Source organism: Danio aesculapii, chromosome 18, assembly GCF_903798145.1.
Source record: "Danio aesculapii chromosome 18, fDanAes4.1, whole genome shotgun sequence".
NCBI classification, from domain to species: domain Eukaryota; kingdom Metazoa; phylum Chordata; class Actinopteri; order Cypriniformes; family Danionidae; genus Danio; species Danio aesculapii.
The window spans coordinates 48,074,008-48,089,162 of NC_079452.1; the positions used below are offsets into that span (position 1 = coordinate 48,074,008).

The window sequence follows — 15,155 nt, forward strand, 5'->3', positions numbered from 1 at the left end:
GTTTCAAAATACAGTTCGTAGTAAAATACATCACATTCCTAGATTATTAAAAAACCTATAAAACATCGCTAATAATTTGTTACATATTACTTGCAGAAAACATTAAAAGTCTGTAAATTTCTTTGGAAACGTCTGGACAATTTGATAAAACTTTAAAAAGATTTACATTTACTGGTATGATATAGTGTTTGATTATGTTTGTAAGTAATTTTGCAGTCTTTGAAACTCCATTTCAACCAGTTTAGTTGGATTGCATCACTGTATAAAGTAAGTAAGTGTGTGCTTGCCCGTTTTTCCTGCAAGTTTGATCTTTAACTCTTCTTTCAACACATAATGACAGGAATACTAATAGTTATGTAATGCTGCAACTTCATTTGTTCTTAACATTCATTTTAGGAAGGAAGCGAATGCATTATACAGTATACATGTGATATTAATACCTAGTCTCACAGTGATGTGTTAGTACCACGGTGTTTACAGCAGTGTGATCAACATTAAAAGTAAACAAAATGAACCTAGCCTAAATTTTGAGGCACTGGAAAGTTCATAAAGTTACCCTGAATAAGATATGTGAGAAGCGTAAAGAAGTATACTGTATGCATTCTACATTGTTAAGCTGTCTTGGTGAAAATCAGTGCGTTTAAATCAGCAGCAGTATTTGAGGTCAATCATTGTTTTTGCTACATTTTTCTCACTACATTGCTGACTATCCTTTGCAGGTCTTCAGTTCGCATTCGGGTGGTTTCCAGGACTTCTTCGTGATTGGCGCGTTCCTTGCTGTCGTAGTCGGTCACTACTTTGTTGGTAATAAGAGAGAGTCCAAACACACGGATCCCACAGTGTCGAGCGATCACCACTTCTGGAACGGTACTCATGCCTGTTCGAACACAAAGTATTTTTAATGAGAAATTTAGTAAAACAACTTGATATCAGTGATAAAGGCTTATTTTTGTGGAAGCGGTGACATTTTTAATATTTTTTGTTGAATAGGAAAGGTAATAGTTTAATTTGAGATAGAAATTATTACAAATGCCTTAAATACTTAAATACATTAAATGCCTTGTATTATATGTGTGAAAGAAAGAAAGAAAGAAAGAAAGAAAGAAAGAAAGAAAGAAAGAAAGAAATCAAACAAGTTGCAGCAGAAAAAAGGTGAAATTGTAGTTAAAAGATTGCATGAAATTGAAATTTACTGTAAACAAAATTCTTTAACTTGTTTAATTTGGAAATATCAACTTAATGAAGTACTTCTGTTTTGTAAAACCTGTTGATCACAAACTTTTTAAAAACTGAGAGGGTAAAAACTAATATAAAGAGAGTCCATAACACTAAAATAGTCCAAAGACATGCAGTCCAAAGACATGCACTATAAGTGAATTGGGTAAACAAAATGGGCCGTAGTGTATGAGTGTGTGTGTGTGTTTATTGTTTCTCAGTACTGGGTTGCGTCTGGAAGGGCATCCTCTGTGTAAAACATATGCTGGAATAGTTGACGGTTCATTCCACTGTGGTGACCCATGACAAATAAAGGACTAAGTTGAAGGAAAATGAATGAATCAATCAATGAATGAATGACATACACTCACCGGCCACTTTATTAGGTACACCTTTCTAGTACCGGGTTGTACCTTCAGAACTGCCTTAATCCTTCATGACATGGATTCAACAAGGTACTGGAAATATTCTCCAAAGATTTTGGTCCATGTTGACATGATAGCATCACGCAGTTGTTGCAGATTTGTTAGCTGCACATCCATGATATGAATTTCCTGTTCCACAAAAGTGCTCTGTTGGATTGAGATTTGATGACCGTGGAGGCCATTTGAGTACAGTGAACTGATTGTCATCTTCAAGAAATCAGTCTGAGATGATTCACGCTTTATGACATGACGTGTTATCCCGCTGGAGGTAGCCATCAGAAGATGGGTATACTGTGGTCATAAAGGGATGGACATGGTCAGCAACAATACTCAGATAGGCTGTGGCATTAACACAATGCTCAATTGGTACTAATGGGCCCAAAGTGTGCCAAGAAAATATCCCCCATACCATTACACCACCACCACCACCCTGAACCATTGATACAAGGCAGGATGGATCCATGCTTTCATGTTGTTGACACCAAATTCTGACCCTACCATCTGTATATTTACAGCAGAAATCAGACTCATCAGACCAGGTGTTTTTCCAATCCTCTATTGTCCAATTTTGGTGAGCCTGTGCAAATTGTAGCCTGTTTCCTGTTCTGTGACAGGATTGGCACCTGGTGTGGTTTTCTGCTGCTGTAGTGCATCTGCCTCAAGGTTGGACGTGTTGTGCGTTCAGAGATGCTCTTCTGCATACCTCGGTTGTAACGAGTGGTTGTTTGAGTTACTGTTGCCTTTCTATCAGCTGGAACCAGTCTGGCCATTCTCCTCTGACCTCTGGCATCAACAAGGCATTTGCGTCCACAGAACTGCCGCTCACTGGATTCACTCTTTTTCATACCATTCTCTGTAATCCCTAGAGATGGTTGTGCATGAAAATCCCAGTAGATCAGCAGTTTCTGAAATACTCAGACCAGCCCGTCTGGCACCAACAACCATGCCACATTCAAAGTTACTGAAATCACTTTTCTTCCCCATTCTGAAGCTCAGTTTGAACTGCAGCAGATAGTCTTGACCATGTCCACATGCCTAAATGCATTGAGATGTGATTGGCTGATTAGAAATTAGGTTAACGAGCAGTTGGACAGGTGTACCTAATAACGTGGCTGATGAGTGACCTGTTAACCAATTAAAAGGTTTCTCCTGCTGCATTTTAATGTCTTTTACAGTTAAAATCATAGTAATTTGACAACATTACATACCCACAGCATCCGCACCAAGCATCTGTAGAACTCTGCATTCTGCAATGGTCTCATAGGACGGTCCAGCCAACATACAGTAAACGCCCTCCTGGAGGAAGGAGTCACAGCCCAGTTCTTTGGCAGTTTTCCGGACCAGCTGTGCCAAATCTCGGTCATAAGCATCAGACATGCAGGGGAAGCGCACTCCAAATCTACAGGGACAATATTACAAAGGTCAGTGAATGCTGGCTGTACAAATCTTAATGATTATGTACTGAGGCCAATAGCACAGTCAACACTGACTGAACTTTTAAAAACATGTTTCTCTTTTATTTTTTTTACATTTCTTTAAACTTAAAAAAATGATCTCAAGATTTGATTCATCTAAAAAAAAAATAAAAAAAAATTTAAAGAAACAAACTTTCATTTTCTCATTATACACACTGCAGCATCAATTCGTTTCTCATAGTGTTGAAGTGGTTAATTTGAGGATCAGGTCTCTTTAAACCCCTCTCTTCCTAGAGCCTACTCTGGTCTGATTGGCCAGATAGCCTAGTTTGTTGTGACAGGTTTGGCTGGTCAACGAAGACCATTGGCTCTCGCTATTGGTGCAAATTTGGTGCAGAATGTAAGACTAGAATTACTGATGAAAAATTGGTCGCTGACATTTTTACTGGAATTTTACATTGACAAACATTTTTAAACATTTAAATAGTTACTAGTATTTAAAAATATATATCAATTAACTTATACTGAATTAAAATTGTCCATTATTCACACATGTAATACATAATAAATAAAACTGAATAGTTAAAGGTGCAGTAGGTGATTGTCTTCAGAAACATTTTTTGTTGTTCTGGTTGAAAGTTTCTTCACATTTCAATAGTAATAATTAAAGTAAATGATCTAAATGTATTTTTTTGTATTTTTAAATTCTGGGTAAGGCAAGAGACTAATTAAAATTCATCCAATTAAAATAGTGTCAGGCCGACATCTCCCATAATTCTGATACGTAGCTCAAACTGTCTGTCAGCAAATGCAGATTTGAGCTATTGCGCACCTGTTTGTACGCAGCTCTGCCGTTTGTGCTAACACATGCTGTGCGTTCACGAGAGAGAGAGAGAGAGAGAGAGAGAGAGAGAGAGAGAGAGAGTTTGAGAGCGAGCTGTAAAAACAAATGCTAAATCAAAACTTTTAAAAATCCTGAATCAATATTGGATTACTTTTGCACGCTGGAGGAAGGACGACACCATGGCTGAAGTATTTCTCTTAGACAGGTGTTGTTCTTTTTTAAAACTATTTTTGTCACGCAGGGCTGATGTAGATTGTGTTATATGCACAGAAGTGTTGTTCAGCCACTGAAATCTTCCGGCGAAAGATTGATGTGACTATTTTCAGTTTCATAAGGGCCTTTTACAGCATCGATAATGTAGATTTTATTTAGTTTAACAACAAAACATCAGTAAATAGCGCTATTCTGCCTAGCTTTACTAAGCTGAAGATGGTTTTATATTAACATTGGTTTATTTTTAAACAATGATAACCTGTGATGCGCTCCCTATATTGTTTACCATGTTACTTTGAATATTTACTCTGAAATAGCATGTAAGTATGGCTTAGAAATGAGTGTAATAATGAGTGTAATTCCTGCACGCCGCCGGCCAAGCTTTAGCTCAACACATGAGAGAGGGTTCTGCTGTCATCATTAAGGAGGTGTGGCTTTGGATGGCAGGGGAGGGATGGTGTTTCAGAGATTTATGCTAACAGGCTAGCATTGTGGCAGATCATCTACTGCACATTTAATATCTCAATGACAGATGCTATAGAGATAAATGGTAAAAATGTGATGTTTGGTACTTACAACAATAGAAAAGTTGTCCCCTGTTGAAACAATTACTAATATCTAATGAACAATCACTGCTATCTTTTAAATCGAAGGTGTAAAATGCAGTTCCTGTAGGGCCACTGCCCTGTACAGTTTAGTTCCAACCCTCCTTCAACACACTTACCTTTATCAAACAAGCCTAAAGAACTCAATTTGTTTAATCAGTTTGACACCTGTGTTTTAAATAGTACTGATGTATAAGTACTACTAGTGTCTAATAATAAGAACTAGTTTCCAATAAGTAAATATTAGTATTTGAATAAGTCGAATATTTTTAAGAAGTAATGTAGGAAATAAATAATAATAGAAGTTCATGAATAAGTACTAAAACCTAAAATAAAAGATGTTCGTATCTAAAAAACAAGTAATAGTAGCATGAAAAGAGAATAGTATAGGAATAGTATTTCCTGTTTTCCTCCATGTTGTTTAAACAGCAAATCCATTTGCGCCACTTCATGGACTCATGGGTGTTTCGGTCTAGAAAAGAGGTGTGTTAAGGGGCATTGTTGGCGCATTGCTATTTTGATGAATTAAAATAGACTATGCCAGTGTTTCCCAACCCTGTTCTTGAAGGCACACCAACAGTACACATTTTCAACCTCTGCCTAATCAAACACACCTGAATCAACTTATCATAACATCAGAAGAGACTCCAAAACCTGAAGTTAATGGGTCAGAAAAGGGAGACATCCAAAATATGTACTGTTGGTGTGCCTCCAGGAACAGGGTTGGGAAACACTGGACTATGCAATAGACCAGCTGAAAGCAGGTCTAAAGTCCAGCGAAGAGCCCGTTTGTTGTGCGCCTGGCTTACACATTGCTTAAAACACGCAGGATGTACAGCAATACTCAAATATCTTTACAAATGAAAAAGAATTAAAGGAATAAAATATTACAAAAATTATTACTTTCTACAAAAATATAAAATCCACTGCCTCCATGCCTTCATCTCAAGAGACTTTTTTCTGTGTATTCACGACAACTAGCTTTTGTATAATGTTATTATTGTTAGTAGTATTATTTATTATATGCATATTTATATTTGTTTTATTAAAAACAAGCTTAGACTTGTCCACCGGTCAGGTTTTGGACCATATGGGGCATAGCACAAGTGTTTGGATATAACTCAGTTTTTTGACCACACTTCGTTATTGTTGTTTATTTATTCATTTGCTGGAAATTAGAACTGAATTTAGAAATAGTTTCGAAACAAATCTTTGCGGTTAACAAACAAAATTATTATGTAGGCTAATGGATGTCTTCAGTGGAGCGCGTACAACACTGTTTCCTTATCGACGAAAGAGAATGAGAAAGTAAAGAGACTCGTTCTTTAACCTCACGCTGCCGATGATATGTTTAGCTGTTTTCTCGCTAGTGAAACGTTCAGTTTTTTTACTTACAAAGTCTGCAATGTAAATAGCAAATGTGCCATGGTGCAACGCATCTGACTCCTAAACGGAATGGGAGATGAGACTCTGATTGGTTTATTCTCAAAACACACCCATAACTCATTAAGAGAATAAGCAAAACCCTGTTAGACCATGTGCCACGGAGCAGAGAGTATTCTATTGTCCTTAAATTAGCAAAAGTGGATTTGGACACGCCCTTAATGCTTTTGTGCCCTGCGCTTTAGACTTTGCGCCTAGATCATTAAAATAGAACCCTAAATCTTAAAACAGCTTGCCATAATTTTCTACATTACTCACTGATTCACTCAATTTCCTTTGGCTTAATATCTGTTTTATCAGAGGTCGCCACAGCAGAATGAGCCACCAATTGCACTGACAATTGTTTTACAAAGTGGCTGCCTTTCCAGCCACAACCCACACTGCAAAAAATATCCATAACATAGCAGTTTCCTGTATTTTGTGATTCATGTTTTTTTCCTTGTTTCTTTATGTTTTTGAATTGGATTATGGCACCTTGATCTTTCTTCCAACAACGTTTAATCTTGAACAGTTTGAAAATGTGACTTTTCTTAACATTTTTAATAGTTTAAAAAGATATATTTTCTAGGTTGGTGTTGTGTACTATGGTAAAAAATCCTTGTAATAAATTGCCAGTACATTTTCTGATGTTGTACAGACTTATTTCTCTTTATATTATTTTTTTTATACATTTTATTTTTTAAACTACAAAAAAATGTCAGTAAAAGGCCCTTTGTTAAACTGTAGAGTTGAATTTTCAACACCAAAAATTGACAGAGCAGAAATCAAGGTAACAATTCACAACATACAACATACATACATAAATGGATAACACTTGTAAATCACAAAATACTGAAACTATTCTTTACCAGATATTGTTTACAGTGCAGCGGTGAAAGTACAACTCCTACTGGTGTGATGGTAAGCACACAAAATCACACTCTCCCATTCACTCACTGTGGCCAATTTAGTTTGTGCAAATCACCTTTAGACCATTTCAATGTGGTGGTGTCATTAGCCCATGAACATTTCCTGCTTGTTGTCAAACTATTTCCAAACTGTAACAAGAGGCAATTCAATCATAACATTATTTATTAATATGTGGACCTTTTTTGGATTCTCCGACACTAAATTAAAAATATAAAACAGAAAACATGTTAGGACCATTGCTATTTTTTACATCCCTCAAAATAGTCTAAGCTGCAATTGGGCACCCAAAAGAAACACACTCAGATACGGAGAGAACACACAAACTTTACACACAAAGGCCTATTTTTAAAAAATGGTCTTTCTGGTCCAGTTGAGACTCAAACCAGCAACCTTCTTGTTGTAATGCAACTGTGCTAACCACTTAGCCACCATGCTGCCTTTACACATTACATCACAGGTAATATCCTTAAAAAATCTAATAAATCTATTAAGCAATCAAGTGTCTTAGTATGCTAAATGACAGTTTACCTTTCCTCATTGCGTCCACACAGGGGATTCTGGCCTGCAAAGCCTGGCATATTGATATGGTCTTTGATAACCATGATGTCACCCACTTTAAATTTAGGATTGAGTCCTCCAGCAGCATTGGTCACAATCAGAGTCTCAATCCCAAGAAGGAAAAACACTCTTACTGGATATGTGACCTAAAAATAGAAGGAGAATGCATTAGATTTAGAGCTGCTTTGACAGACTGTCCTCATCTTTATGAAGCAGGAAATTAAAGATTGAAATATGAACTGATATAAGCGGTTAATATGCTGCTATCAATTTTATTTAATACAACTGTATTCCCTCCTCCCTATCTTTGTTGAAATAAATGGTCAGGTTTGGGAATTGTAATTTTTTTTATTATTAATTCTTTGAATACATCAGCACATACAAATACAGTCTCAGCTATACAGTAGGAAATAATGGGAAATATAGAAACAAGTAAACACGATAATACAGTCAGACTAGTAGCTAAATATGCACCATAGAATAGAAAATACGGAATAAATATTAATGTAATGCCAAAAAGGTGTCCATAGCTGCCAAAAATCATCAGACTTTTGATGTATGTCATAGGTGAGTTTCTCAAGTGGAAAAAGCATGCACATTTGAGACAACCACATTTTAAAGGAGGGTATTACCACAATAAAAGTATACAATTCTTTGTCAGATAAACCAAGATTAAAAACAAATACTTGGTGTGGAAGTCCCACACATTTTCTACTCTACCATATAACAAATACAATTCCAGAAAAAAACAATAATGTATCTTAAAGAGTCCTTGTAAAAAAATTCTTCCAAAAAGAGGGGATTTTGTCACAATACTAGAAACAAAGAGGGAATGTTCCTTTGCTTTTTTCTTTTACAGTTAAAACAAAGATCAGAGGAGTTTTTGTAAATCTTTTTCAGACGTAAGGGTGTATGATAAACTCTGTAAGATAATGAATTTATAATTGAGTTCATGAACACTCAATGAAGTACATTTAAAACATTTAGTTACATATTTCAGACCAATCTGTATCTTCAGTTTTGTGACTTAATTTTTTTTCCCACATACTCTTTAAACTCAAAAGAAGAAGTACAGGAGTTAGACAGAGCTTTGTATATTTTGGATATTAGCCCATTCGAAAAAACTGCTTGTTACAATTCGCTGTATGGCAGCAAATTCATATCTCAGTTTACCCTTTCCAGACAACGATTTTATGAAATGGCGCAGCTGAAGGTATTTAAAAAAATGAATTGTGGTATATTATATTGGTTTGAAATTTCTTGGAAAGATTTAAGTGTATACCTATAAAGAGGCATGATCATTTTAGAGTCCCTAATTTGGACCAATTTGAAAGACCAATATTTATAAAACCCAACAGTCAACTTTATCAAATGAAATAAGTGTAGTTAACTCAATTTTTTTAATTATTATTTTTTCACCTTTATCGGATAGGACAGTAGAGAGTATTGACAGGAGCAGAGACAGGGGAAGGATCGGCATAGGACGAAAGGCGGAATCGAACTCAGGTCGCCGTGAGCACCGGAATGCATGTGTCGAAGCACTAACCACTACACCACTGGCGCCTACTAGTTAACTCACAATTGACTGAAAGTTAATTCTACTCATTTGAAAAGAGTTTAATTAAATATATCATTACTTTAACTCAAATGGAGTAAGTTCACAGTACTCATATAGATCGGTTTCCTCAAACAGTTCCCTTAACTTATTGGGTTTTACAGTTCTCAGTTGGTTTGAGTTCTCTTTATTTATTGGGTTTTACTATGCTCAAATTGTTTCATTTACTCAAATGGATTAAGTTCACAGTACTCATTAGGATTAGTTTTTGAACTTAAATGGTTTGTTGCAATCAGTTTTCTCAAATGGTTTGAGTTACCTTAACTTTTTGGGTTTTACAGTGTACTGGGAAATCAGGGTTAAAAGCAATAGGTGAGAACAAAGTGATATTGAATTGTAATTTCTAAAACGTAAGATGTGAAAATTATTTCCTTCTATAAAATACATGATTTAATAATAAAATATTATATTAATAGTTTTCTTTTCATGTATGTGCATTGAATTACGTATTTTTACATGGGCAGGTATGTAGTGATTACAATCACTCACAAAAATATAATATCATAAATCAAAATGTCAATAGAGAAAGTGCTCCCTGATTTTTTTTCTGAACATCATTAACTTGATTGCAGGCAGCAAAAGGCAAATGTTTTATGTTGTAAAAGTTTATAGGAGGTCATTGGCTCAGTTGTCAAATGTTAACTATGATCTTGTCTGTTATATTTAAATCGCTGACAGCAGCAGTAAGAAAGTCAATGGTTAAGTACAGAATAACCTCATTGTTAGTGTCGTGGCATATAATTGATTAAACGCTGAGATGGTTCCTGACTTATGAGACAATTCTTTAATTATATACTAACAACATAACATAAACATAAACATAACTAACAACTAACAACTTTTTGCTTTAATTCCTTATTTATATCCACATCCATGTGCTTTTGAAAGATTTGGTTTTGTTTCATGCTCATTTTTTATAGTGTGACAATATACTGTATGGTCAAAGATGAGGTTTTCAATCATCAAAATAATGTTTTGATCATACATTAGAATATGTCCTGTTTTTTATGGGCACAAATCATTACCGTCATACATTTGACGCCATCTAAAATGTCTTCCAGTGTAACAATAATTTCTACATATGAAAAACTCAGCAGGAAAACACAGAACAAGCATCATTTTATGACATTAAAATACTTTATTTAAGAATCACAGTGAAGCCACCGAATACCAGCTCTTTGTAATAATAATTATACCGTACTTTTATATCCAAATCCTTCAAGCAACTGGGTTTTACCCATTTGTCAGCAAGACATTTTTAATTATTTCAAATATAATACAATTTTTGTGAGTCAATGTCACTCTAATAAGTTTAAACTTTAATAAATACATGTCAAAATAAGTATTTTGTGACATTAGTACATCTATACACTCACCGGCCACTTTATTAGGTACACCTGTCCAACACTCATGTCCAACTGCTCGTTAACACAAATTTCTAATCAGCCAATCACATGGCAGCAACTCAGTGCATTTAAGCTTGTAGACATGGTCAAGACGATCCGCTGAAGTTCAAACCACAGCCTACCTGAGTATTGCTGCTGACCATGTCCATCCCTTTATGACCACAGTGTACCCATCTTCTGATGGCTACTTCCAGCAGAATAACGTGCCATGTCATAAAGCGCGAATCATCTCAGACTGGTTTCTTGAACATGACAATGATTCACTGTACTCAAATGGCCTCCACACTCACCAGATCTCATTCCAATAGAGCACCTTTGGGATGTGGTGGAACGAGAGGTTCGCATCATGGATGTGCCGCCTACAAATCTGCAGCAACTGCGTGATGCTATCATGTCAATATGGACCAAAATCTCTGAGGAATATTTCCAGCACCTTGTTGAATCCATGCCACAAAGGATTAAGGCAGTTCTGACGGAAAAAGGGGGTCCAACCCAGTACTAAGGTGTACCTAATAAAGTGGCCGGTGAGTGTACATGCTACGCTGAATAACGATGAAGCCTTATTTCTCCCATATTTGCTAAAGCAGAAATATTACTTTCAATTAATATAATGCTTTCTATTCATATAAAATCCCTGTTGTACATTTAATTTAATGCAGGCACCAAAATGGGGATTCTTATCTTTGAGCCATATCCATTGAATATACAATTTCCCTTTTGGGATTTAAAAAAATGACTCTCACCGTAGCAACGTTATAGCCCTCATAAAAATGGAAACGGCCTTGCATGCAAACACACTGCTTCCCATTCAGCTCTCCAAACACCAGCTGACCTTTATGTCCTTGCACTAAAGAGAAATGAGACAGCACTTTTTTATGTTTGTCATTGTAAACAATAATCAAATCATGGCATTGAGATTAAGTCACTGAATAGTTTATGAATCAAATGCGCCTAGAAGAGCTATGAATATACACTATTGAAAAAATATGTATGTTCATTCAAGAAAATGAAATCTCCTACCTGTGCTGTGTGGAAAGCGTGGGATTTTGTCATAAGGAAACACTTGCTTGTTGTCCAGCAGGTCAGCCAATCCGCCGAGTCCCGAACCACAGATTATTGCCACTTTGGGCCTGATATCTGTATTAGCAAGAAGCCAGTCTGCTGTTTCTTTGTACTCTTCATAGCTGAAGCTAGATGAAAACAAAGGATTGGTTTTTGCATAATAGTCACTCACACACAATTGCACACCATTGCATAACTTAATTTGTGACTCAAGGTAACTTGGTTATGAAAACTGTAGTTGTCAGAATCTCTCTGTTAGACACAAACGCATGCTAATGTCACATGACCTGTCAAGTGCATTGACCTAGTCGAGTTTCAAGAGTGAAGACAAGCTGTTCTGTGAAAGTATGTTGAATTATCTCTTTGGTGAACAGTCGCTGTAGTAAATGATTTCCAGTAGCTGTCTTTCTTGGGTGTGTGACCTGCTACTGTTTAACTGCTGGTCATGTTAGTAAGGCTGATGGATGATCCGTGGGGTGTAAATGCATTTCTGAAATGTGAATATTTGAAAGTAAGATATATTAGCAATAATCTGTGATTGTCACTGAGCTTAATGGATCTTAATTATTAGAGCATGTTATGGTATTTTTATTTGTAGCTTTGCTTATCTGTAGGGTGTGCTAATACAGTAAATGCTTTCAGGTGTAAGTGGTTAAAAATACCCTTATAAGGAGTTTCACACCAAGAAACTAAAAGCAGAGTCAAGAATAATGGATATAACAATAACAATATTTTTACATTATCGTGCTAACAATATTTTGAGAAGACTTTTAGAATTTTTTTTTCAGATGATGAATGATTTTGACAGCCTGTAATTATCCACCTCATTTTAAAGGGACAGTTCACCCAAAATTGTATTTTTTTTGTCAATATATTAACTATCAGCCCATCAAAGATTTAGAAACTGTAGTCTTTGACTCATAAAATGCAAGTCAGCAGCTACTGGCACATTTAAAGTCCAAATAATAATAATAATTTTAAAAAATGTATGTGCAAGAGACTGAACATTATTTACAACCCTATTCATGCTTTAGACCAGGGGTGCCAAATACGTCAGTCGCGATCTACCGGTCGATCGCACAGGTAGCGTGGGTAGATGGTTGCATGGCATTAAAAAAATATACGTCAGCCTATCATCCATCTTAAAAAAAATTTGTCGCTTGATTGACAAACAGGGCAGCCAGTCTGATATCTGATATTTTCTGACGCATAGTGCTGCAAAACTTAGTAAAGTTGGCGCAGTCAAGTCTAAATAACGTTCCACCATGACTCATTGTCATTTGGTAGTGTGCTTGAGGCTGGTTATCAGCAGCTACTGTCCGGACTATGCCTCCCTGGCTAATTCCATTCAAGTCATCAGAGTACATCAATGTATATTGTACAAATACAGAATTATCAATATGTTTATAAATAAATATATGTTTTGCACATTTATATTAGGTAGATTATTTTGACCTGGTCATTTTATAAGTAGCTCAGATGCTGAAAAAGTGTCTCAAGGTCTCAAACTGGATTCCTGGAGGGTCGCAGCTCTGCATTTTTGCTTCAACCCTAATCAAACACAGCTGACCCAACTAATCAAGGTGTTTAAGACTACTAGAGACTATTAAGCAGGTGTGAGTTGGAGGTGGTTGGAGCTGAACTATGCAGAGCTGCGGCCCTCCAGGAATTGAGTTTGAGACCATTGCTTCGGACTCACACCCAGCACTTGTTATTATTCATTTTTAGTTTCTTACAAAATCTGATCATTTCACTTCATGAGATTTCATTGTATGGTCAGGAGTCATGAGTATTAATACTGTCTTGCTTGTAAATGTTTTTTGGACTCTACCTGTAGCCATTGACTTGACTATGAATCACCAATGACCGTGTTTCATTCCAAAATCTCCTACTGGTCTTCTAAGGATCTACTGAAGAGGAAAGAATCATCCATGTTTTGGATATCCCAAGAGTGAGTAAATCGGCAGATTTTCATGCTTTAGCTATTTGTAACTTGAATGTCTTATTAACATTCAGTTATAACTGCGTTATGCTGCTTGCAATTGCAAACTATTTGATTGAAATTATGTAACTTTATTGTCTTAAAACACTTCGGTTTCAACCAGCTAAGATTGATGGGAGATTTCAAGTTTAGTATAGGCTTGGCATCACTACTTTTAGTTTAATTTCCCCTAAAAACATAGTTTTTAGAACATCTTGGATATGTACGGTCTGGACAAATGTGATTTATTTAGGTACCTACTTTAATAATGAGATTAGGTGTTTGGAGAACCATCCCCCCAACTTAATTGACTTAGTTATTGAGATCTATAAGAACAAAGACAATACGAGACTTGTTTCGAAATTGTTGTCTGCCATCCAATCCACCAAGGAACACTCAACAAATGACATCAGACTAAAATGAGAGTGAGAATCCAACCTCTCAGAGGAAGATTGGTTGAATATCTGCACAGCACAGGCCACTTCTTCCAGCTCTGGTATGTGGCGAGATTTTTGCTGAAGGAATCTTACCAGATACCTTATAACCCCCAAGTTAACATGAATGCAAACACAGGAGAAGGATAGGGGAAAGTGCTGGAGGAAATGTGGGGAAGACTTAGCAAACCATTTTTTTATATTTTGGAGTTGCCCAGCCATTCAGTCATATACTGGCAGGATGTGATGCAAGCAATTCAAAATAATTTTGGTAATGGAATGGACTTTTCTTTTACAACAATTTACCTGGGAAATATTGCAGCCAACTTAATGTTAAAAGACAAGTTTTTATTAGAAATAACCAATAATCCAAACCAACCAATAATAAAACTGTAACTCACGTTGCTACAACTCGAAGCCCCTACAAAATATGAATGGTTGGATAGCGTATCTAACATTCAAAATATGTAGAGGATGACTTTTATTTTAAAACTACAAATGGACAAATACCTGTAATATTGGGAGAAATGGATTTGTTAATGTGACCAGTTCTGATGTGTTATTGTATTTTTTTTATTTATTATTTATTAATGGTAGTTGTATTTTTTCTTTTCCTATTTCTTCCTTGAAAAAGATAAATAAAGTTTAAAAAAAAACCCACAACGGTTTCAAGTGCCAAGATTTACTTGTAAGTTTGCTCTTCTAGTTATTTAGTGGCTCATAAAACCGAAGCATGTTCATGGAAAATGAATTTTTTGTTGTGTTTACTCGATATGACAATACAAGCTATTAAAGGAAGCGGTCTAGAAATGCTTTCTGCTTCACAAGAAGTGTCGGGAGTGTTAAAATGATTGGAATTATTTAATAAAACAAAACAAAAAAAATGTCAAACAGTAGGCTGATCCCATACCAAATTGCTTACATAGTTGTAATGCCCACATTTATTATCAAAAAGCCTTTTATAGCTGTGAGGCACGAAGTAACGAGAAACACATTGAGCAGGAAGAGCTCGGGGACCGCATGCGCTGTC

At 35.9% G+C, this 15,155-nt stretch overlaps 1 protein-coding gene across 1 annotated transcript in view; it reads right to left on the reverse strand.

The window, feature by feature from the left end:
- Positions 1 to 352: 352 nt before the first annotated feature.
- The window catches only part of pnp6 (purine nucleoside phosphorylase 6), a 15,881-nt gene continuing 1,078 nt past the window's right edge, over positions 353 to 15,155 (reverse strand). Inside the window, exons 2-6 of the mRNA XM_056479052.1 lie at positions 11,669 to 11,838; positions 11,392 to 11,495; positions 7,598 to 7,773; positions 2,849 to 3,039; positions 353 to 877 (exon numbers count right to left, since the gene is read on the reverse strand). Coding sequence (XP_056335027.1) covers positions 681 to 877; positions 2,849 to 3,039; positions 7,598 to 7,773; positions 11,392 to 11,495; positions 11,669 to 11,838 — 838 coding nt within the window. The 3' untranslated portion in view covers positions 353 to 680. The remainder of the gene's footprint in view (positions 878 to 2,848; positions 3,040 to 7,597; positions 7,774 to 11,391; positions 11,496 to 11,668; positions 11,839 to 15,155) is intronic.